The sequence below is a fragment of the Anopheles cruzii genome, chromosome 3, assembly GCF_943734635.1.
Source record: "Anopheles cruzii chromosome 3, idAnoCruzAS_RS32_06, whole genome shotgun sequence".
Taxonomy (NCBI): domain Eukaryota; kingdom Metazoa; phylum Arthropoda; class Insecta; order Diptera; family Culicidae; genus Anopheles; species Anopheles cruzii.
Genome location: NC_069145.1, coordinates 73187778 through 73213195, shown reverse-complemented (window position 1 = coordinate 73213195; position 25418 = coordinate 73187778). Strand labels below are relative to the sequence as shown.

Here is a 25418-nt window from a genome sequence, read left to right as displayed (position 1 = left end):
ATTACCGTTCTGTTGTGAGTACTTACGTTTGGCTGACCAGAAGTATCGATCCGCTTCCGCTGTTTGCTTTCAAATGAGCAAGATTCCTTTCCAAGTGCTCTTATTCTAAATCTCCAGGACCGCATTTTTCCTCTGTTCTTTTTCTAACATCATCTAAGAGCAGTGTAGTGATTTCGTTTGTTACATCAACATACTCGGGTTTCCTTTAAATACGTGAAATAAACGTTCTCCGGGTCCGGGATACATGAAATAAAGTAAATAATAGATTAATGATACAGAATTTTTCTAACTCACGTGTGAATATTTTATCGGATTTCTAAAAATACTTACGAAGCTGTAGATGAATCAATTTGATGCCGTCATGTCCTACGAATGGTGGGCACCTGACTAGTTTGCTAAGATGGATGGTCTTATTGCATAGAAATGGAATTTTAAAACCCCTGTGAAAAATATAACTCTCAACCGTTGAATTTTTCTTATAAAGTTGCATCGTTTTGGAAACGAATTACACAGAAAGTTATGGAACTTTGAAGCGCCCCTTCAATTAATATTGCAGGGTGTAGCGGTGAAAAACAATACATTGTAGACGAAAGATTGGATGCTCATGAAAAGGAATCCTTTAAAGGGTAGCACAACGCGTCTCGCAGAGCCGACCGCGGGGGCCGTACTGATGAAACGCAAACAAAAATACCCTGACATTAAGATGATCGTAAGCCAACGTTTAGAGTGCCAACCTAGCGTTCCGACTTTCAGGAATATTTGTACTGCTGGCCTCTAATTAGCCGGCCATTTGAAGAGTAATCGGATTACGGAACCATAACAGATATTGCGCAAGGCGTCGAGCGCCACTGCGAGAGTGTGCGCGGTCATGTTCTGTCTATTATACAATCTCTACATAGAGCGACGTTACTCAATAGTTGCTCCTGAAAATGGTTCTGTAGTTTAAATTATCGATCGACTCAATACTTCCAACAGCTGTGCTGGCGAACAGGCAAATTATAAAACATCTTCACGCCGCAGAGAGTGCCCACAGTGTCCTCGGAGTGCGCAAACGGTACGGTATGATTCAACCAACGCGTGTTCTACAACTGGCCAAGGAGAAGGGCCAAAAGTTCCTCTCGCTAGAGCCGGATAGATTCAGCTGCCGGTTGGACAAGTTCCTTGCTGTGAGACACGGGTACAACCAGCTGAAACCGAAAATTTTCCCCAAGCAAATGGGCACACTGTTCCTGTCGACGGTCGTTGTAGCGAGCGAAGAGCAGCAGCATCAACGAAGTTTTCATTCCGGTTTCGGTTCGACTGCCTCCGTCAAGCGACACCAGAAGGACTGGACGGATAAATATCAACGCACAAGGCCTGGATATGCGGAGGAGACGAATCACACGACGGATCGGCTGCACATCGTTGGGGATGGTGGAGAAACGTTGAAGCCAAAGAACACGCTGAAACCGTTCGGAACGCTTGGCCGAACGAAAAAAGTGCACGGCAAAAGTCCAAAACGGGTATTGTTACGAACGCCCGACAATGTGGCCACCGGCTGTGACCGGAGGATGGGTGATGAAATACTGTGCTCCTCGGTGCTCCTCACATACCGCGAAGGATTATTCTACAACGAACGTCCACGCCACGAAAACAATTGTTCCGATGTGTAGTGGTAGCGGTGAATCTTCGAAATCTTTCGTTTGCCAGTCGATCGATTCAAGTGATGTACACGCGCGCTGTACTTTTACGGAGTAAATGGACAACCATTTTTTGACCCTTCAAATAGTTTTAAAAGTAAAATATTAAAATTAAAGATTGACCGCAGACCTAAGAGCGGATGATCATCATCGGAAGTGATCAATAGTGATTTTTAAACGTTAATGTTTCTAAGATTATTACAATAAAAACCATTGTGAAATCTTATTTGCAATTGCAAAAAATAAAGCCTAATTGTAGCCAAATATTGATCTTGAATTATTAATGTGTCAAGGAACGTAATACGAAATTTAGGCACCATTAATTATGAATTGTAGCGCTAGCATATACAACGATTTGTAATGTTCTAGTGACTATAGGTGAATAATTATCCATGAGTATGGCAGCCCAAGGAAATGTTGCATACATTACCATAACAATCAAGACTTTCAATACATATTTTCAGGGGTTGTCTGTGAACTATTCTTTACTCATTCTTTTTACAAATTATATTTCGGTACTCTGTTCGATCGTACACAATTCTGCAAATGGTCTTACAAATTTCGTTTGAATTCGATTCGATTGACTTACGCACTATAAAAAGAATTGCAGAACATTCATTCGTTCAACTGTGTAAAACCGGTTCAAACTGACCTCCAATTACGAAACTGCGCCCTTCGCGGGGTCACAGAAGTAAGTCACTTATGTGAGTAGTGCACCGAAAAAGTGTGAAGAGAGGAAGCACCGCAAGCTACACGGGATAATGCGAGAAAATGCCGGAAGGAATCAATAATTTAACATTAATAACTATTTGTAAGTTCACCACCCACGGTGACTCGACTAGCTGTATTCCGATTGCATTCTCTTCTAACGTCTGCACATTTTATCTCCATAAGATCTAACGGACAACCGGATCCTTCCGTCGCACATGTGCTGGAATATTGTATTTACATGCACAAACCAATCGCATCTTTCGCCAATCTTTTCACACTAGTTTTTGTCTGCTTTACTCTCTCTTCCTCAGGTTCACCTGCTTCGTAACACGAGAATCGATTGTCTATCAACAAATTTCGAGATTATTCACTAACTTAAAGTATTGCTTAGATCATCCTTTTCATCCCATTCTCACGGTACGAATCGAATCGGCTATCAAGTGTAACAAACAGGGTGTGAAAAATTACAAAATGCCCTCACCGATGAAAAGAGTTTTCATCAAAACACCATTTTCAAAATTCAAAAGACTATGTTGGCCCTTACCAAGCAAGGCTTGCGGAGACCGGAACCGTCTATTCCTGTTTCGGGTGAGACGTTGGAACGTCAGCCATCGTGTCCGTTTCATCGTCGCCACCTTCTTCGTTTTTCGGTCGCGTCCACTTGATCATCGTTTCCGGTGAGCGGTAGAGGAAGAGCAGTTTCGCAAACAGATCCTCCTCGAGGGTGAACTCGCACGACTCGCGCACCAGATAGATGTCCAGGCAGAGCTGCACCACCCGGTCGACGTACGGTAGATCTTCGAACATAATTTTGGAACTCGCACCGGAGAAGATACTCGTGCGAAGCATGCGCGAGAACACAAGAATCATCGTGGAGTAAATGCCAATGATGCTAAACGACCGAAAAGAAATGCATATGAAATGCGAGAAGTACAAAACACGCATCGGATGCTTACCCTCCGGCGGCGATGGAACTGATAGTGCTGGGGAAAATCTTGTCGTTGAACATGTACATCACCAGATAATTGGCGCAATCCGCGTACGGTAGCCGGGCCAGATACTTCTCGTACAGCGTGTCACTGCAGTCTTCGCGCGATTCCCACCACTGCATCGGTATCGTGTTTTCGACCTGGGTCTGAAGCAATCGCAGTTTCAGATGGCGGTAGTTGGCATCGTCCGAGTCCGCTATAACGAGAACCCGATTGTGGAGATTACATTCAAAACGCTTCACTACTTCAGTCGTTGCCGTTTGACTTACAGTTAACATTTTTGATCAACTGATGAATCGGTTTCACTGAGCCACTGTTTTGGACTCGTAAAAACTTTGGCATCAAATTTGGCAGCACCACCACCTCTTCCGTGTCGCCCGTCAGCATCTTGACCAGTGAATCACGGGCTGGTCCCGGACCGAGCTCGAACCCTCGCTCCTCCGAAACGATGCCCGGATTTTCCTTCGAATGTGACACCCGGCTGATCGTGTACCGGAAACGGCACGTGAGTGTCACGTTCGACTTCAGATCGTTCAGCAACCGTTCGCGATCCGGCGGTGATATGTTCCAGATGGTAGTTGAATTGGCACCAAGTTTGACGGCCGCTATGTCGGCCGGTTCATAGTTAGAAAGGAAGGTAAGGGCCGTACGTTCCGTTCCGTACGGGGCCGTAAAGTTGCCCCAATTTTCTTCCGTTAACCTGCAACGAATAGGGCATTGAAACGAAACGTCTCACAAGCCAGCCGCAAGCCAGCTACGTACCCATGAATATTGTTATCCTGTGCGCTCATCATGTACACCGGTTCGTACGGTCCTATGCGCAACGTGACCGACACATCGTACGGTATGTTCGGTTCACCTACCGCATTGCTGAACGCAAACAGCGCCAGCGGGAACCAGATGAGAAAGATGATGCCCAACATCATGCCACCACCCATCAGGTACTTCACCATCGCGCCCTTCTTTTGGCCGCGCGGAGCTGGTAAATCTTCCTCCAGTTGGCGCATACACTTCAGCTGGTACACGTTCGTGAAGATGTCCTCCATCTTAAGCCAATCGAACAGCGTCATCGAGGTGTCGGTCCAGATCCAGTCCATTAGCGTGCGCAGTTCGAACAAAAACGGGACCGTCATGAACAGTTTGAAGCCGGAAAAGTTGGCCATCGTGAAGCCCTTCGTCAGGAAGTTGCCCAAAATGCGCGCCGGATAGCCGCACCGGATTTGATAGGCCGAAAACAGAAGATAGAAGCACTTGATCGTGTAGTAGAGGATTGGAGGGGTGGTCGCGTTGAAGCTACGCTCGGTTGTGGCCGGTAGGACGAAAAACATCCACACGTGCAGCCCGATGATGAGGAAAAACTGAAACAGTATTTTGCCGATGATATTTTTGCGCAGGTAGAGCGCTCGATCGACTACGATCAAGAAGAACTGAATGATGAGCATCAGCAGGAACGTCACCGGTACACGGTTTTCCTCGAAATACGACAGCACGCCACCGTCTCCTTCTTGTGTCTGCAAAAGCGATGTAGTGAGCATTTCAATCGTACAAGCCAACAAGCGAACAATACAAGCGAACGCCCCTTTTCATTACTTACCCCAAATGCAGAGAATCCAAACAGAATGACGAAAAAGTTCACGAAATCACAGAGGAACATGTATCCGTACACGTCAGCCGTTTTGCGCGACTGGCGATCCAGCAGCTGGCTGAAGAACGCTTTCAGCGAGGAAGTGTAGTTCCCGAACGATTCCTTCACTATCTGCGGGTAGTACTTTTTGATCGGTTCCGGCTGGATGGAAACACACAGCTGTGTGGTCTCGCTGTGTGGCTCATCATCCGGGGGCATCGGACCTGCTGTTTCGTTAACTTTTACCATCGACAATCCCGCAAGCTCGTCTTTCTGCCGAACCTCAAACGTGTCTCGGCTGAAATAAAAGGGATGATTGTAAACTTTAAAATCGTTCCCATTTTTTAACATAAAAGTACAGTCTGAACGGGCGACGTAAAAGTATCATATCGCTATCATATTACCCTATACTGTCACGTGCCGTGCGCACGTTCACCCGTAATAAAAGGGGCTTTTTGAGAGGAATCAATTTGCGAAGTTTTTCGAACGGAGTTTTCAAGGAACTGGCTACGGAACCATGTTCTCTCACTAACGGAATATGTGTTTTAAAAAATTCCACTACAGTTTCCCTGCGAGATTTTCGAGCTCCTAATTCGGACACGATAAGAACACATAGAACAAACGAACGATTACGAAGCTTAGTGTCAAATAGTGCTGCATTCTTCATCAAAATCATACCCCTTTCGAGTCTGTTCACGGTTAGCCTGAGGGTTTCTTCAAATATTTGCAACACTTCCTTGCGATAGTTTCTGCCACGATATTCGTAGGTGCAACAAACAACAAACATGAACTACAAGAGACCGTTTTTCAGGTTCTGCGACTACACTACTCACGTTTTCTCGTTCTCTTCGGCCATCAGCATCATCGCTTTGGTGCGCTCGTCATTCGGATCGACTTGGTACATGCCTTCCCTGAGGGAGGGCTCCTCCGTGGGGTCCGATTTCCACAGTCCGAGTGATTTCAGGATGAACCGATGGCAGAACAGCATCAGCAACAGTATCAGATCGTACGTGGCGTATCCGTTCTTTCGTTCGATGCCGAACAGGCGCGCCAGGTGGAACGGTTGATTGGATGCGATCGGCGTCTGGTTCCACCAGAGCATCTCGAACTGACAGATACACTTGATGAGCACCACCGTCTGGGTGTACGCTATCAGCTTGGTCCAGAAAGTTTGTGAGGGCCGCGGAAACGTTAGCGTACCCCATAGCGTCACCATCAGTGGCAGTGGCAGCGAGAGCAAACTGGCCGAATTAATCTACCGAAATTGGTACCAGAAACATTGGTGAGCGATCGGAGAATCGTGCTGAGCGTGGGAAGAACGAACGATCGTTACCTGATTGAGGAACACTACCAAGTAGCAAATAAAATCTGTGTGCGACATTATGGCGTACCACGCCGCCTGGAGCAGTTCCACGATCAGCGAGTGTTTCCGGGTGGTAAAATCCTCCTCGGAACTAACCTCGTCTAGTGTGCGCTTGATGGCATCCGTTGAGCTTCCATCGGTTTTGCTACGAAACAAAAACACTCGAAGTTAGTGAAAATAATGCTGATAAAACAAGCTCAGATTGTGAGATATTGAAAAAAAAATGAAAATTTACATTTCCATGACACTTTTCATGCTGTGCGATGAAGAATATTGACGCTACGAGCTACTCTTTATGAATTGATAACCAAATAATTTAAATATTCTAAGGCAAAACCCTCTACAGAAATACAATTTACCGTGGAGTGCTTGCACGCAACCAATCTGCCCAAGCACTATGGCCATAGAAACATTAGTTCTTTTGCGCAAGCCGCATCACCGAGTGTCAAGGCTGGCGCACAAGACGTGTGCTTGCTTGCCAAATTTTGTCGTTCAACTTCCTTAAAGTGTTAGTACAACGTCAAATAATCCTCAGCATCTTGAACAGTTTAGTGACAAAGTGCAGTGACCAAAAAACCATTGAGCGTGTGTTTGTGCGTTAAGGATTGCCATAAAGGATGCAACACCCGTGTTCGGAGGAACATTAATGCCAGTTGCCGAACAATCAGTGCCAAACCGGATTCACAGCCGGATCGTGTCCTGTAGAAAAGGAAGTGCAACCCAACAGAATTCATCTGCTTGTGGAGCTGTGTGTGTTTGTGTTGGCTCGTGTGATTTTCATCGGTGTACCGGTGGCGTTTTCCTGTGCTTCGGGTGAGTGTGTGTGAGTATCGGTGTGCAGAAAAAGTGCAGTTGCACTCGTTCCTGGAGAGTGGAAGTACCTGTCCAGTGTATCATTGGAATAGTAGCGGTACGGTATGCCTTCTTCGTCCAAGCCCCGCTCGGCCGACGGTGCCGAGATGAGAATCTCGGGAAGTAAACTATTACTGCGCCTGGGTGACGAGGAGGGGATCGAATACGATTGATACGGTGCAGAGATGGATAAAACAATGAAAAACGTTACACTACCGTACAACCGAACACAATGTGATGGGAACCTAAGAATGTTTTACTAACACTAATCAAAACTAAAAGATGTTTCTTTGCAATGAAAAAGAAAACAATGTTGTCTCCGTAATACATGGAAAACGAAAAAGAAAATTAAACCATATTCCCAATGGAAGAAGAAGAGAAAGGTGCAGTTTGAACGAACCAAAGTGTTGGCCAATTTTACACCACCCATTAAGCGCGCATTCGCTGGCCCAATACTTACTCGTCCTTTAGCGGATCTTTACGGCTGATCATCGCTAACGCTACACCCAATCCACCGACCTGATGCAGTCTGGCCGAAAAAGTGGACAAGGAGGAAAACCGAGAAAATGACAAGAAATCATCAGACATAGGGATATGATAACCGGTTGAAAGGTGCAAAGTATATCCCAAGTATGTTCCCACGTTTCAATGTACAGTATGTACAGGGATCGTAGCTATTGCGCTTCTTTGCAATCGTGAAGCTATGGACTATGTGTCTATTCTATTTGTTGCTGACTAAAGCTTGCTCGGAACATAAAGGCTGCTACTAAAGCTCGTAAACATATCGACAGTCCCTTCACAGTAACGTGAACTCTTCTGCTGTGGTGTGAAGGATACGCTTGAATGCATCATGATATCTAGTCCTTTGAAGAAAATTCATCGGAAAATGTGTAGATATGAATGTCGTGGCGTGTGTGTATGTGTGTGGCGAGGGCTCAGGACCCGGGGCGTCCTGTACCGTTCGGTGGTGGAGGTAGATTACCCTGTATCGCGCTGCTGTACAGTGTAGTCTTGTTCGTCGCGCAGCGTTGTCTGTCTGGGTCCGCTGGTGGCAGTGGCCGGCTGTGTTGTGATGGACGATATGGCTGGCGAAGGTGGAATCGACACCGGTTCCGGGTGATCATGGTTAGCGTTACTACTGTGTACATGCCGGCTACTGGCGGTGGGAGAACCGTGGCGGGACATTAGACTACCGCTACTTGATCGTGACTGTGAGTCGGCCTCTGCGTGACTGCTGAATTAAACGGGAAACATAGCGGAGATCAAAGAAATAACGCAGAAAAAGAAACACAGTAGGACAAACACGCACAGGAAAAAAACGAGACGGGACACAGTCTATGGACTAGTTAAACTATTTTTAAATTGATTACAAGCGGCACGGATCGGCGGCTGAAAGCTCAACGCGGTGTCGCAATTTTTAGCACAATGCTAAACGAGCAGAGTTAGCGCGCGTCACACGCGGATTCCACCACCGGCAGTTATGTTATTTACAGACAGACATTCGATTCCTACTCGAATCTACAAGCTGGTTCGATTGCTCTGCGATCGCTCGCTGGACCGCTGTTACCTACCTGCCCGATCTCGAGACGTAGTGTGTCCACACACCGTCCTTATCCCGAATGCCAACCCCGAAACCGGGTGTTTCCTTGAGGTCCTGCTTTTCGCGCGTCAGTACGCGCATCACGTAGCGATAGTTACGCGAAACACGGTGTAACCGTAGCGTCAGCGAACCGATCGCACCGGCCAGGAAGGCCGGGATAAGCGCCAGCCCGGACAGTGAAAATTTGCTCTTCTTTTCCTCCACCGGCGGTGGCTTGCCACCATCAGCTTCCTCTTCCTCGTCGCTCAGCAGGCGCGCTTCTTCATCCGTGATGGAATGCTGAGCGTGCAGCTCCTTACTGGTACCGGCTTGCTGTTCATCCAGGTCATCGGCGGTGGTCGGTTTGCGTAGCCGTGGACCCTACCGAAAAAACCCGACTTTGATTAACGCAATGGACTACGATAGGGCCCGCCCGCAGGACAAGTGAGATGGTTGAGAGACAACCTCTTCCCATACGTTGCGTAAGAAAATAATTACAAACAGTCAAGCGATTCTTGTGCATTTTTGTATGCCAATCGCGTAACATAAGCGAGGTACTGGGCATTAGCGCACCCAGCAAAGCATAGAACACACGAAGAAACACGCCGCAAACCGAAAGGAAAACCGACTCCAAGAGCTAGCGGGAGAGAATGTAGGAATGTGAAGTGGCTCTAAAAATAGTGTACAATCCCAAATGAAAAATGATCCGACAAGATGACACACTAGCCTTTCTGCCAACTAAGAATGGGCCGAATCCGTGAACCCTAGAAGATGATGTGAACTGTGGCAGTTGTGGTGCCTGAATCCAGGAAACGATCATTAAGAGTACACTACAACCATATTAGGGGCTGCATTCAAACATGTTTGCTAACTGTTGAAGCGACTAGAAAACACAAGTATTGAGTTAAACGAACAAACTAGTAAAACAAACAGCTATAACTAAATGTTTAATAAACACACAAACTGCTCACAACCAGATCATACACACGTAAAACTGTGCCAATCACGTAATGCAAGATTTTTAAACACTCAATGATGCCATGACGCATATGTAAAGCGAAATTAGAAAACGAAAATAAAGAACAGATTCTGGAAAAAGCTTCCAAAAAGTATAGAAGCACTTCATGGCATAACTAACATGGAAAAAGTAGAATGAAAACGATTAGATGAAAGTTCTACGGCGAGAAACGGAAAAGTAATAACACAAAACTCACAGAATGAGTATGACGTGGTATTGGTTCGGAAATTGCAGATCGCTCTGCTACGGCCGCGGCGTTATCATCGCCCTCGGTGGTACCAGGACCGCCGCTCTGGTCACCGGCATCGGACCTTGGCCGACGGTAGACGACCGGCGACGAAAGACGGCGCCGCTTGAGTGGATCCGTGCCTGCGACTGGAGCACCACTAGATGTCGGATCTCTGGTCGTGCCGTCGTTATCATCCGCTTTGCCGCGTGCAATGGCATGCAACTCTTGCATTCTCTTCCGCTTCAACTGTGCAGCCAGCTACATGTCCGGTGGGTATGGTTTGTTGCAAGTGTTTACGAATTGTTTGTTTTTTTTGGGTGTTGGCAGAACAGTAACGCAGTGCAAAGGTCAGCATAAATGGAACAATTTCGAAATGCATGGACAACACATGCCACGGTAAGAGTGATCAATTTGGTTTCGATATTGATTGTGTAATAGTGGAAATTGTTATAGTGAATTTATAACAACGACATTCGCGGTGTTTTCGGTGCCAAATGCAATATTCGTGTTTGTGTGTGCCAAACGAAATCGATACAAAAAAAAACAAAAACAAAAGAAAACAAATTGTTTGATTATTCCATGAAGCAGTAGGAGTAGGACACTGGGAGAATTGCACAATTTGTAAAACAAAAAACTTAAAACCATCTATACTTTTAACGGAAACAATAAAACATCTTACAAACAGCTGCAGAGGACAGGACAAGAAGAACATATAACTCAAAGAAAATCGACAAAGAGACACCAACTGAATATAATCAAAAAGTGCAACAGTGAACCCCCCAAAGACAACAAAATAAAACTTCCAAAACGAAACCGAATCGAAACTGCACTCTCTTTCGAGACATCGGGGAAAGAATAACATATGAGTGCACTTTCCCAAAAACCACAACTCACCTTGCTAAGGGTCAATCTTTGGCTAAGCCTTCGCACCGTCGGTGATTTGTCATCGAGATCGTCATCGTCGCGATCGCGCGCCTCGATCATTTCCAACTCGAACTCCTGCTCCACATCCTCGAACATGTAGTAATCTCCAGATCGTATCGCTGAAACGGTGATGTACCAAAGAGCCGCGTGAGTCACACTTGACAGCATAAATATTTCGATTGTAATAATCCCACCAAACGGGAAAGGTTCTATGATCTAATAATCGAGTACTACCGCGTGTGTATGGAACATGGTATTGATCGTCTACGTACGATCGTTGTGCACTCTTCAAAGAAAATGTTACCAACAACTATATTCCATCATAATGTCGTCAATACCTGAACCCGATTAAACCAAAGGGATCACTTTTGGTAGGGCCGGAGCAAAAGCTTACTAATAAAGGACCAAAGCTGTGAACGATGGGGTTCAACAAACCGGAATTGACCCAAGCAAATTGTGCCGAAACCTTTGCTGTACCAAGGTTTGAGGATTGTTTGCCAATTCGTAGGTGCATTGTGCCGGTTCGCTAATTAAATTGTTCTGTGTCCGAATGAAAAGCTGCTCCACGTGTCGCGTGTGAGAAATCGAACGTTCGCTCGTCGTTCGTAGACAATTCTATTACTCCTGTGGTTTGTAATATTAATAACAAGCCGAAATAAAGTGATTTGGCGGTAATTAATTTAAAATGTACCATAGCCGCACCAGATTAGGGACAAACATTTGAAATTAGTGTAACCAAGCGCAGAACGGAAGAAAGCATTAGACTGGCAACAAAATATGTGCAACGATGCAACAAAATGATGATGATTAAAGATTGACTGTGACAGAAGCAATATCGACTATAACAATTTGTAACCAAATAGAACGAATTCAGATTAAACAATACGTAGACCAGACCGTTTAGCCAGACGGTACCGAAATGTTTAGTCACAAATGACCACGAACAGTATTGGTACATCGAAACACTGACTGTTACGTTCTCTCCCAGGGATTAGTGTGCGATTTGAAGCTTACGAAAACAGTAAACCCCACGACAACAAATACCAAATTTTCCACAGCCGGGCGATAGAAGTTAACGGGTGAATGTCAGAAACATGATAGCATTTCAGAAACCAGAGAAGGCAGAGAAGTCCTGGGAGAGAAAATTCCACAACAAATAATAGGCTCTAATGAAATTACGCCAAAAAACGGGAAGGGAAACAGAGAGAGAGTAGTGAAAAATACGGATCCGGATATCTGGACGCGGGTTCCATCCCGTTCCGTCTGTTACCCGTTGGTCTGTGTTCCGATATTTTGCGCTTCAAACTTGACCTATGGTCGACAGTATCTATAACAGGAGAGAGAAAGAAAACAAAACTGGTGGATGAAAACGTAAAACGAGGCAGAAAGTGAACGAGAACATGGGTGTGAAAACTGACGCTCTATTGGTACATCAGAGCAGAGCCGTGCGTTTAATCACGTGAACGTAGCATGGTTCTTGAATGTCCTTATTGTATCGATTTCAGGAGCATTTTAAGTGTGATGTTTTTAGTTGTACAGTTATTGAATAAAAGATTTTGCTAGTTGGCGATAGATCAACGAACGTGGAGAAGCTATTTACTGCGGCTGTTATACAATTTATGTACATAAAATGTATCTCAATCAATTTCACTCATCACATCAATTTCGTAGTTGCGGCGCGGCGTTTCTGATCGCAGAAAACTGTTATTATCGCTTAAGATTATTGACAGAATAAGATAAATTCAATGCACAGAGACCCGAGTGGGTTGACAGTTTATTCGGTGGATTATTTACATAATTTGTACATATAAAATAGAATTATAATTCTTACCTGTCATAAAATTTAAATATTTTAATAAAAATGTGCCTTAACGATGGTGCACTAAGAGACTTGTAAGCGGCGGCATGTGTGAGTTGGTAGAACAAAATCAAAGCTAGACGTCGATTTGGTAACGAAAAAGCGACACATCGATCGTTAATTTTAGCATAAAGTAAGGTTGGAGAAAGAAGATCAAAATCACGGACACGGACTAGAGTACTATTGAGAACGAGACAGAACAAGAGAGGGCTAAGAAAAGATAGTTACATTCGTGATGGGAAACGGGAGAGCGAGAACGAGCGGAGCGAATCGAATCGCGCAATGCAGCTTCGCCAACCGGGCCCCAAAAACTGCGCGTCCGCGACCGCCTTCGGGAGATGCCACCGTTCGCGGTGGTCGTAGCGTCATCGTACCGTGTGTCATCGTCCACGTACAGTGACACCAAGAAGCTTGACCGCCGTCGTCCACCACCGTCAACCCCGATCGGTTCATCCGGCACACCCGAGCCAGAGCCCATACTCGAGAGCCGCCGGTGGCGTGGTTGGTTCGGTGCAAAGGTGGCCGAACGGGGTGAACGAGGTGATCGCGGCGATTGAGCTGGTTGTTGATCCTCTTCCTGAAACACCAATGTGTGATCATCGTAAATGTACACCTCTTCGTGACCGAACGAAAAAAGTAATATACTTCATTCGCTTCACCAACGATTCGATGCTGCATTTTCGGGCTAACGGTAAGCTCGTGGTTCGCCGGCCACGATACAGCATTAAGGCTGGATTGTCGCCGGTGTTGGCGGTGCTGTAGGGAGGTCTTGCTGGGCGGCATCAACGTGTTCGCAGTAGCAGGAGCAGCGTGGTGATCCCTTTCGAATGGAGGCGGCGAAAACACGGGAAACGTATCGTCTGGGCTACAAACCCTTGCCATCAGATCGTTGGGCGAATCGAACGACATTCGCTGTGGATCCAAATACGCATCCAGCGACGATGGCATCAGAGCTGAACTGGGCGATGGTACCTACGGTTGAATGAAGTAAGGCAGTTATTGGTGTTCCTCAACTAAGAAAGCCCACAAGCCCGAAGGGCACAGCAACCAAACACCGGTGATGAATCTGTCCACCACCGACAAACCTGCGTTTGATACGATCCGCGCCCCACCGTTAGACCTCCGTTGTCCGACGGCATATCCGAGAGACCTTCACCCTCGATAAACATCGAATTGCCTGCTATTTCGTCCTCGATCGGCGTATGGTATCCTGTATATGATGACATACTATGAGTCTGCGGAAGCTGACACCGTTCAGCGTCTTCCGGTGCCGAACGGTAGGTAAGCATCGGAAGAGGTAGTGTGAAGAAAGTGTGCCAGTTTTGGGGTTGAATGAAAAGAAGAGGAAAAAACGGGAAGAAAACCAACCACCACCAATCCCTCTTTCGGTTAGCTTTCCTTTTTCGGGTTTCTCTAGTGCACTACACACATTCTTACTCAACTACAAGCTTCAAACGCGCTCCAAAGCTACCATATTTTCATACAGCTAATGATCGGTGAGCCGCTCCAGGAGCATCAGGAGCTATGTGGCGAACGACTGGTGCTATTACACAATACTACGTTTGCAATGTTCCACTTCCGCTGGCATTCTAGAATACTGTGGGCGTGAGAGAGTGCAACCCCCAAAAAGCTGGGTGTATGAAAGCTAAAAGTCTACAAATGCATCGAGCACAAAACATCATTCCCGGACCATTCGTTTTAGGTGCGGTCTATGCAAAATCAGCCCCAAACAAACAAATAAAAAACAATACTTACTTTAAACACTTTTTAAAAAATTATCTTCATCTTACACATACAGCCGTATACACTTTTGGAACTCAAAATTGTTTAGCCCCTCCACATTAACGCTCAGGGGCGCAACTTCTCTTGACAGAACGCGACGCGGTTGTTATCGACAAAAGTTTCAAACAAAAATCCACCAAGATTGGCTCGTGGTTTTGTGCGATGTCTCAATTGTACTACGGACGGAAATTATATCGCGCAAACCAAGATAACGAAAAACGGAAACAACAAATGTGGATAGCAATTGCTTACACTGCCTGTTTGCTAGAGAAGGACCTGAAAGAGTTTACCTATGGCATGGGTGGCAGGATCTTGCACCGACTCCAGAATTCTTTGCTGTGTCGCTTTAATGCGATCCATTTTGGCTTTGATTTTCTCCAGGATTTGTCGCTCCCGTTCCGCTTCCAGGGTGCTCTCTTTGATGCGAAGCTCTTCAATCAGTTCCGCGCCTCTGCAAATGCGGTAAGTTTACAATCGAACAAAGATGCTTTTGGCGAACGGTTGGAAGGAATGAATACCTTGAGGCCAGATATTTGCTCGCTTTCGATTCGTTGATGATGTGACAGAAGTAGTGGCTTGAGAATATGCGTCGTTGCAGCAGAAGGAAGGCAAAGCACATTCCATCCCAAAACAACCCGGCATCGGACGGATCGGGCATATTGCATTGCTGTTCACTCGGGTCCGTTGTTCCGGCTGGCGGTGGCGGAAGGGATGATGACAGACAGGTCACGCCGAACAGTTGCATCACCCAGCAGGCGTTGTTCATCATCTGATCAAGGAACAGGCAACCAAAGAGTTGCAGTAACGCCTTCGATGTCACGACAAACACATTGTACCAGATCAGGATGTTCCAGCTGCGAAAAAAAAAACGCATTAGAGCTCCGAGCTCTTGCTCCGCCACCTAATGCCTACCGTTTGAGGATGTACTCGATGGAGTGCAGATAAAAGTCCGTTCCCTGCCACAGGAAGAAGAACGCTCCGATCAGGTAACCGATCGAGAAGAGATTGACGCGGCTGGATCCACTCAGAAATACGATGGCCAGCGTGAACCAGAAGAACACCAGAAACAACCCTCGCTTCAGCACATCAAGCCAGTTGCGTGTTTTCGTAATGAAGTCGGGTGTCGGATTCTGGAACACGCCCTCGTCCAGTTTGCGGAAGTCTTCCAGCACCGACTGATTACTGCCACCACCGTAGTTGGGCGGTGCCAGCGAGTCCAACCGAAACACCACCGTCTGGCGACACAGCAAAATCAGCAGCACAAAATCGGCCACCATCTTCGGTGCAGCCGCCCGAAACTCGGCAGTATTTTCCGGCAGCATGGCCCACGTTCGAAAGTGATCCAGCTGCGGAATGATCCACGGATAGTCAACGCACGCCAATGGGGGCAGCCCAATGAACAGCAAGTACTGCAGCGGTATGATCACCACGAGGAACCACGAAAGGGCTTGCCAAACACGTTGCAAAGCTTGACGGCTCAGCGGGAACAATGCCGCCAACCAGACGGCGTACACGACCGACAGTACATCCATCCGATGGCCGATGGTAACGATCAGTGCAACGAGCGTTATTTCGACGCCAAACTTGAAGAACCCATAATTGAACAGATACTTGACCATCCGCGGAATGTCCTTGTCGGCGTCCTCGCGCACAATCTCGCGGAACATCAGTTCCGGCGTTTTGGGCGATTGTCCCAGCCGGATGCGATGTATCGTTTGACGTAGCACCGTCACGGCGTGTACCGTTACGATGATGAGATACGTCAGGTACGGTCGCAACAAATCGGAAAGCGTCTGCCCCGTCCCTGCTTTCTCCATTCCGAACCACTTCGCGTTGTTCATCTCCATTTGCGTGGCGTTTGCGTCGATGTTCGGGCATTCGCTTTGGAAATTTTCCTCCTTAATGTACTTCACCTGATAGATCATGGTCAGAATCAGCATCAGAGCTGAGAATAGTGACATTATGCGGGTAATTTTCACCAGCTGACGGTGCATCACCGTGTGCTTTCCGGTCGTGTGCGCCTTCACGGTGAACACCGAGAGCACCACGTACAGCAAGTGCAAAAAATTGACCGAATTCACGCTCAGCGAGAACGCCACGATCAGCATGATCTTTGGCATGTGGATCTCGAAGAAGAGCCACGTCAGTTCGATCAACCAGAGCATCTCTTTGAATGCGGTCCGCGCAAAGCTCGTTATTTCCTGGCGCGACAGCTTGCGGAACCGAAAGTCTTCCAACTTTTCGTAACCATCGTCTTCCCTCGCGGAAAGGGGAGGTGATTTCGGTTGCTCGTCTTCTTTCACCACGGTTTCAGCGGACCCGACGTCGTGCGGTTGGTTCGGAGCACCCGGAAACGTTCCGTAGGCGGACGCATTTCCCTCCGTAACGGGTTCCTCTGTCTCGGTATCAGTACGACTGAAAATGAAACGAAGTCATGTTATCATGAAAAATAAAATACACGGACATGCTACTTACACGGACGGAATTTCGCTGATGATCAAAAATCGATCATGACAGTAATGCAGCTGAATCACAGTTATAATAACGACCAACGTCGGGTTAACCAGGTGCAGGAACAGTTGGCCGGTTTTGAAAATTTCTAGCCCAATGTCTTCTTGTCTGGTGAACGGAATGAAAGCATATTCAACGATCGCAATCAAACAACAACAAAACATGGCGATACTTACAATTCTTTCGATATCCCAATGGCCGCCCAATACCGTGGAAACTGTTCGAACTGATGCACGTAAACGAGTACCAGAATGGACATCGAGTACACGATCACCGTCAACCAGAACGAGTACATCATCTTTCGCCAAACTTTGAACGAAAACTAGGAAACAAACGCAACGCAGCTTTCAAACAAAACGGATCCATACATGGCACACGTCTTAGCTACTCACCTGGAATGTAAGCACAAATATCAGAAACAGTACCATGTAAACGATCCGGAAGACGGTCATCCGGTTGCCGATGATGGCGGATAGGAAGAGCGTGAAGGCAACCACCCAGATCCAGAACTTGATCATGAATGATTTAAAAAACTTTGCTATTCGAGTCAGCACGGCAGATGACTTTTTCTCCTGGGCCCGATCAGTGGCCGACGCTGGACCGGTGGCCGCCGTCGTGGCGGCCCCAACCGGAACCTGCAGTGGTGCCGCCATGTTGGCGATCATGGATTCGCGCCGCTCGGTGTGTTTCTCCTGGATTTGCTGACGCAACGAGATCCAGAACATGGTGGTGAAGAGTGACTTCACGAGCAGCGGCACACACGGATACTCGAGGCGTCGCACAAAACCAAGCTGCTCCAAATTAATGCCCGATCCCTATGAGGTGGTGGGTTAACATTGATTATTAGAAGGACAATTGTTTTCACTTGTACCACAAAATACTCACATCGATCACGGTCGGTAGTTCGGCCTCCGTTAGGTTCATACCGTACAGGAATTGTGCCAACAGAAGGAGCTCCGCGTAGATCACCAGGACCGGGCTGGAGTTTAGCATATTTTTCCGGTGGTTCGGAAGAATCCAGATCAGGTTGGCCCAGATTAGGAGCACGAACGTTAACCAGCTGTGGTACATGATACTCCAAACCTGTAGCGAGAAACACGAACCGTGACCGCGTGTTAGAGGGCATGAGTCGTTCTGCACCTTTCCCACAACATACCATCATGATGACGTTCGTAAAGATGTAACTATTCATGTAGATGTACGAGGCAACATTCCGTACGGCCAGCAACGCTTGCTCGAAGATGCTGGACGGTTCTTCCTCTTCTGAAATATTTACATTCGCGGCTTTAGTATCTTTGATCGCCACTCAATGTGCCGGGCAGACACATGAAGGGTTTGCATTGAACAGTGGTGCATTTGGTATTTGGTTGCCATGTTGTTTACCGATTGTTTACCACCGCGAGTGTGTCACCATTTACATATTCAGGATCATATTTACAGATGCATAAACACAGGCACAGTATTGATTGGGTGGAGACGTATACGCACGGTAAGCACATGAAGTCGGTAAGTTAGAATGCCAATAAAGTAAAATAAAGAAATGAGAAAATGAATAAAAAACGAGTTAAACGTAATAGCTATACACATATTACTAGAAACAGAGAGGGCAGTGTTCTCTACAGAAGCGAAAACACACTAAAAGCTAAAATGATTCGATGGAAGGCTACATTCACTCATACACTAGACTAAGGCATCGAATTGTTGGCCAAAATTTGAGATCAGGCGCCTGATCGTGTTTTCTGTCATGCATCTGTTGTTGCCTGGGGTGCTTAAGACTATCAATTTTATGCGTTTCAGACACAACCAAGCGTAAGAATGTGCATTACCAGCAGGTGCGGTGTGTAGTGATTGTGGCAACAGTGAAACGAACGAAATCAATGCACCGATCATACACTCACCTAACGTGTCTAATGCTATTTGATCGGTTTGAGCAGTTCCTTTGCCGTCCGCGGCCGACGCATCCCGTATTCGGTGCGTTCCACGGCGCATCAGCTGCAACGGTAATTGGAAGGTTGTGTTAGAGGGTAATGTTTCCCAACGCTCGTGAATCACGGTAAAGGTTACCAAGCACCACACGAAGAAAAAGGGCATAAAAACAAGTATGATACAACAGTAAAAGTACATGACAAAATTGGAAAAGACCAAGAAAGAACAGTGACAGTCACTGTCGGTGTGTCGTACTGTATTCGTCACGATTCAGTAAAATAGACAATCGTTAGTCAATGTGCTTGCAATACATACGGGAGTCCGTTCGTCCGGAATGTCTGAACCCGCCCGGATGGGGCCGCCTCCGCCGAGCGCCGTCGACCTACCGTAGGTGTAGTAACCACGTGCACCTGAACCGTCGCGAACTTGGCGCTATGGGAAGCACGTGTAGCCCGGGCACAAACAAACCCCCCGCGCGAATTGAGCGTTGCGTTAATATTAGCGGATGATGATTAGGGTTGATGATGGTCGAATGATGATGATGAAAGGGACGATGAGGGAGCGGCCATGTGGCAAAAGGTCGGTGAGTGCCGATCGCGAACAGAAAAAGAGAGGCCAGAATACGTTCACAACCCACACACAGGCAGGAAGCCAAAATCAAACACAAAAATCGCAGGTTTATCGCAGCGAGTTCGTCGTTAAAACAGTTTTAACATATAAAAAAGAAAAGAGAAAAGAAAGAACAGAAACGAACCAATCAACAAACAGGTAAAGAGACAAATTAAGTTGTTAGTCATATTAATCAAATACAGAAGAAAATAAGAGTAAGCAAATTAAATTTAGCATGAACTTGATGAACTAACTAAAAGCCAATTTGATTTAGTACGACAAACGGGGCTGTTATTAAAGCAAAATAAGTTGATTAGTTAGGTCAATCGCACAGCAGGAAGCGAAACACTCGCCGAGGCCAAGCTTTGGACACCGTCGTCAATAAGGAAACACAATTTCTATCGTGTCCCTGTTGGTCGCCTGGCGGACACCAGTGGTCTTAGAACCCACTCTTCAAACTTACCTTTAGCGTCATCTAGCGTCAACCTTTAAGCAAAACTATGTCTATCACTCATGCAAGGCAAGCAGTCATGCAATCGCTTCTATAAAACTAGAGGGCAAACGCTTCACAAAGCATCCAGAGAGCAGCAAGTAGCAGGAGAGTATAGTTCCGAATGAAGGACATTTGTGCTTACTTTAACCTTCCGCGCAGCGCCACGCCACCGATCGCTTGTGAGCGTTTTGCGCAAGATGTTCTTGCGGTGCATACGGAAGGAGATTTGGTTTTGCAGCCGAATACCGTTTTCGAGCTGACTCGACAGATCCTGCCGCTTTTTCTCCTTCTCCGTGTCGCTCTGTTGCGGAGCGCGTGTTAGAAGTAGTAGCGTAGTAGCATGTTTCGGGGGCATGGGGACAGTGGGGTTCGATTTCGGGTACGCAGCACATGCGAATGGAGCGCGCAGAGCAATTGGGGCGGTAGCAATAGTTAACCGTACTCAGCCAACGCAACGACGCAAATGAGCAGGATTACGTGGCGTAGCAATGGAGCAAATGCAGGACGTTGGTCAGTTTTGATTGCGGAGCACGCGCGTCCGTGTCAAGCCAATGCGTTAGGATGAGCGGTCGACGATAAGGATTTTAGTATCGATGGTACCATGCAAACAATCCGAACGTATGAGAAGAAGGTTAGAACGATAGGTTTGAAATTGGGTTTTAGTCACTTGCTTGGCACTTGAACCAGCACTTTTTGGGGAAGGGAGCTACAAACGGCCGTCCGGCAGCTACTTACTCTTGTTCGCAGTAACAGCGACGACGTCATCGTTACGCAGTAGTAACATAAGAACAGAAAAATGGGATTGAGGTAAACGTCGGTGTCGAGACTGGCGTTGAAGTGCACGTCCCGGATGTCGGTTCCGTTCGCCAGGTCGCACGACGAGCTAAGGATGGGCTTCAGGGCGAGCACGCGGGCCACCGTCCCATTGTACGGCAGAAACTCCTGCGGCCAAGGGTTCTGGTACGTTAGAAATATCACGATGTGCGTGACTAGAAACGCTAGTGTTACTTTTAAAACTATTCCGAATGCCCTGCATAGAAAAACGATAAGAAAGAAATGAACGCACGCCATCCTGCTGCACACGCATTTGTAGCACACACACTCGTACCTATCTAACTGTTTGTAGCAGGCCCACCAGGAGGCGGCCCCCAGGAACACGAGGAAGTAGACCCCGCTCGGGGCGGACGGTTGCAGGACTCCGGCGACGCACAGCATGCACATCGACAGCAGCACACCGAGCTTCGTGAAGAACGGCAACCGTTCCGGGCTGACCACCGCTGATCCCGGTGGTTCATCTTCTGCCGTTACCACCGATTCGTGTAGCGAGCTGTTCGTGCCCTGTTCCGTCGCATCCGGCGTAGCGTTGGTCGGCCGACGACCACCGGACGCACCGGTTAGCTTCCGGAGCACGACGAGGATGGTGATCGTACTGATGGCGAGAATTATCTCCGGTGCCATCCAGTACACCACCATCCATGGATCGAGCCCGTTAAAGGACACCAGTCCGATGTGCCGCAGCACGATCTCGCCCAGCTGGCAGCTCTGGAACGACGTTTCTGGAAACCCGATCAGCACCAGCTGGAAGGTGATCACGGCCACCAGTATCAGGACGACGAACAGTATCAGCAGCCGCAAGAAGAGCCCGGTTGGTCCTGGAAGTAAGATAAAAGAAAGAGTCAGTGAACGCCCAAAAGCCGGATCGTTTTGGATACATACCCTGGATAGTTTTTTTGTTCGCCACAGGCACATACGGTATCGCAAGCAGGAAGATCAAGTACGGAAGTGCTAGTCCTACCGGCCTCATCAGCAAACCTGCAAACAAATCGAAAACAAAACGGTCATAATTTCCGGTCGGTCCGTTAAACTGTTGCAGTTCTCTGCGTGACTGATATCGATCGAAGGCATACGCCCCATTTTATTGTTGAGCGTCATTCATTCAATCGCGTTTAATCAATGTGCGATTGCGATTGCGGATAAGGGTAGATTATGAGCAATGACAAGGACATATTTGAATTATATCAATCGCCACATTTAAACAATTTAAAATCCTTCGCCAAAAACGTTTTGCCACACCCGATACGCCAATTTGCCAACCCTTTAAAAGGACTTCAAGAAGGAACGCTTCTTGAGGTTCGCTTTAATGGTCAAAACGTGTCCCTTCCTCGTGTGCAACTATTTGGACAAAACAGGCCCATAAACCATTCGGTTCCGGTACATTAAGCGAAGAAAAAAGCGAAGGCCACGAGCGAATCCGACCATGTTATGCTCCAAAAATCATCACCTACGGCCCCCCCCATGGGGTAAAAGGCCTGTCCTGTCCGATGGTGGATGGTGCCACACCTGACCGAATGCAAACGACCGGCCAGGGAATAGGCAAAGTACTATACGGGTCAGGAGCTCGTCAAGGCACGGCGCGTAAAAACATACCCCGGAAGAACACCGAATGCACAGCAAGGCTAGTGCTAACACAGTTGTACTACATTCATTAGAACCCTCCCGGGAGCTGCTGGAGGGCACACAGAACATGCAGAAATCCGGCAGAAGTTCACCAGAAACCAGTGTGTGCTGATGACATTATGTGCGGCACGGGACGCGCCCATTAGTGCGAGTGATGTGGCGGCTGGTGTGTATGTCATAAAATTAGCATACAAGTGAGACCCCCGGGAGACGGAACGGAGCGATCCCATCAGGGATCCGCTTCGTGTTGCACTTCGCACAGCGTTCGCCAAAGGTTAGTAGATAAAAATGAAGGTTCCAGTAGCCCGGTCCGGGCTACATTGTTAATGGGTCGTGATAGGATATGTGTGACACGATGATGTGCGCTGCGTGCAAAACCCTACTCGACGGGTTTATGATTTATGTCCTGGAGCCACCCGATTCCGAGGGGGCAGGATTAATGCACGCCACGGGGCTACCACAGGGCGAGGGTAGCCCGTGTTTGACTGTCACCCTTAATTTAGCTTCAAGTTTACGGGGTTGACCTGCTTTCGTTTGGTAATCAATTAGGCCGAGGTGTGAACAATGGCCGCGACTCATCCGCGTGGCGCTAAACTTGACCCGACAAATTTTGTCCCTTAGGCGTGAATGAACCAGGTTGAACCGGACTCGGAAAGTAGGGCAACGCGGCAAGCCGACTCCGTGAGCAGCAAAAAGGACTTCACATAAACACACGCACAGAAAGGAGGCACAATCCTTCGATCGCCCAACACTTTTGGCCACTAATCCGGGCACTCCTGTGCCAGGCCATGCCTACCACAAATCCCATCGTGGCACGACTGGATTTGTTTGTTCGTCCACCTAGGACACAGTCGCTTAACGTAAACCTATAGCCGTGGAACCGTTTTCCACTGACCACCACCACTGACACCGACGCTCGCTTGGGACGCCGTACCTAAGAATGAGGTGAATCGGTGAATGAAATGGCCAACGCAGTGACGCGGAAGTAAATATCCGTCGAACAACACAACCCACCCGTCGTCGTGTGTAAATAATGGCGGCGTTCTGGGAGGCCAAAAAAAAGAAACGCCATCGACACCCGCGGCGGCCACTAATCGATTCCCATTTCACCGGTGGGGGGAATGTGATCTTAAGGAGGTCCGTCCATCGTTCTGCGCTTTTGTTACTCCATAAAACCTTCGCGCCGCTTTTTGACGAGCATAAAAAGGATTGATTTTTGTGTCGAGCAGAGCGGAGAGAGCTTGAGCCGCCGTGAATTGAAAGCCGTTTTCTTGAATTGGCGTAATATGAAAACGCTGTTGAATCGTTTCGGAAATTCGGGGTCCTGAAAGGAGAATTCCATCTTCCTAAGAGAGGCATTAGCATTAGCCAATAAAATCCATTAAAAGCGAATCATCCGCAAATCTATAATTAAAAATAAGCTCCAGCAACAGAGTCAAAATGTGGAAAGCTTCTTACATCGCATCGTTTCCTAAGTTCGCGTACTAAACGCGAAAGTTGCTTTACCATCACACGGCCGGAAACTTTGTTTGTGTCCAAGACACGGCACGGCGACCGGGAAAATCAGCCGGGAAAAGCATAAACATCAACCTCCCGCCGCCGTCGGTCTTCCAATCAAGCCAATGACCTAGACTTGCCGAGCCACGTGTTCGGGCGGATGGCCTCCGCCCCTCGGCACGGCTCATCCAAGCCGTACACACCTTACCTACTTCCGTTTGGTAGCCCCCCCGTTGTTAGGTGTCCATTTTCCCTTTCGATGGTGGCACCACTACCGTTTGCTATCTGACATTTTAATCATTTTCCGTGCCTTCCTTGTGACACAGCGTTCCCGTCCGTGCCCACCTTCGCGCACCCAGGGGAAGGTTTATCGCTGAAATCACTGTCCGGGACCGAGGCTTTCGCGTGCCTGCTGCTGCCTACCCATCCGGACATCCTGACCTTTCCGGTTACATTTCCGCGCCTGTTTCGTTGATGCGGTGCTATCCTTTCTGACTGGCAGTTTTCGGGACTATTTGTCATGTTGCAGCGTAGGACCTGGGTGGTGGACTAAAGAATCCCCCCTGGTTCCCGCTAATGCCCTTTACCACGAAAACGCGCGACGCCACCTTAAACTGTTTGATTCTTTTCCCGAGAGGGCTCAATCCTCAACCGCACGCTATCGAGACTATGAAGGACGTCAGCCTGCCTAATGGTCCCTGTTTACTTACATGTTGCCAGAATGAGCGGCAGAACCAATCGCTGGATTACAAGGCACAGGAAGAAGTTCGCCATTGTGACGCGGTGTCGGGAAGCTTCCGTTCCAGCCGGGCGGTGGTGGTGGGAGTCTCGGCTTCATGCACGTGGCCAATTCATTCGTGGATTCAGGCTGCAAACATTAAAAAAGAAACCATTAGAAAAGCCTTTCGATTTTTTATAATGTGATCTTTGATGAAATTTCCCGACCGACTAATCATTAAAATCAATTTACCGTGACCAGGAGCCATAAAATGTATCTTCTTCTACGTATGTTCCCGGCGATCATAAAAGGAACCGCACACTAACGCGTGCCGGTCAACGACCGGTGAGCGAAAGTGAAATCATGCTTGGCTCGGCTGGCCCAAAGGGTGTGCTCTATTATCCGAGGGGCTTGCGCCGTCAAGGAAGTGTCGTTGTGGAGAAGGCGCGCGTAGTCGGTTCACCCAGCGGGCACGCAAACCACCGGGCCCCGAGAACGAAGGAACGCATGTGGCGCAAAAACCTAGTTCCGTTTTAAATTACCTAATGAATATTCATTATTTTCTCCACTTGGGCCAAGTGTAGAGTAGTGTCTCGTGA

The 25418-nt window shown here is 47.6% G+C and overlaps 1 protein-coding gene across 1 annotated transcript; it reads right to left on the bottom strand.

The window, feature by feature from the left end:
- Positions 1–2941: 2941 nt before the first annotated feature.
- On the bottom strand, positions 2942–24875 carry LOC128270949 (piezo-type mechanosensitive ion channel component). Its single transcript, XM_053008379.1, has 30 exons — positions 24812–24875; positions 21864–21959; positions 21256–21799; positions 20883–21177; positions 20290–20448; positions 19018–19111; positions 18276–18412; positions 18005–18202; positions 17512–17934; positions 17296–17441; positions 17084–17227; positions 15521–17023; positions 15127–15462; positions 14899–15059; positions 13912–14036; positions 13472–13798; positions 13055–13403; positions 12239–12295; positions 10939–11087; positions 10012–10302; positions 8790–9178; positions 8201–8452; positions 7679–7747; positions 6337–6511; positions 5837–6258; positions 4974–5301; positions 4142–4890; positions 3649–4079; positions 3347–3575; positions 2942–3282 (listed from the first exon to the last, which is right to left on the bottom strand). Exons 1-30 carry the CDS (start codon positions 24873–24875, stop codon positions 2964–2966), a joined length of 8961 nt encoding a protein of 2986 aa, XP_052864339.1. The 3' UTR covers positions 2942–2963.
- Between the last annotated feature and the right edge of the window lie 543 nt (positions 24876–25418).

Excerpts from the sequence above, each read along its gene's own strand:
- LOC128270949 (XM_053008379.1), bottom strand. The coding sequence starts at position 24,875 with ATGGCGAACTTCTTCCTGTGCCTTGTAATCCAGCGATTGGTTCTGCCG. Across the intron at positions 21,800-21,863 it reads GAACAAAAAAACTATCCAGG|GACCAACCGGGCTCTTCTTG; the intron begins GTATGTATCCAA and ends TCTTACTTCCAG. Across the intron at positions 17,024-17,083 it reads ATCAGCGAAATTCCGTCCGT|TCGTACTGATACCGAGACAG; the intron begins GTAAGTAGCATG and ends TTTCATTTTCAG.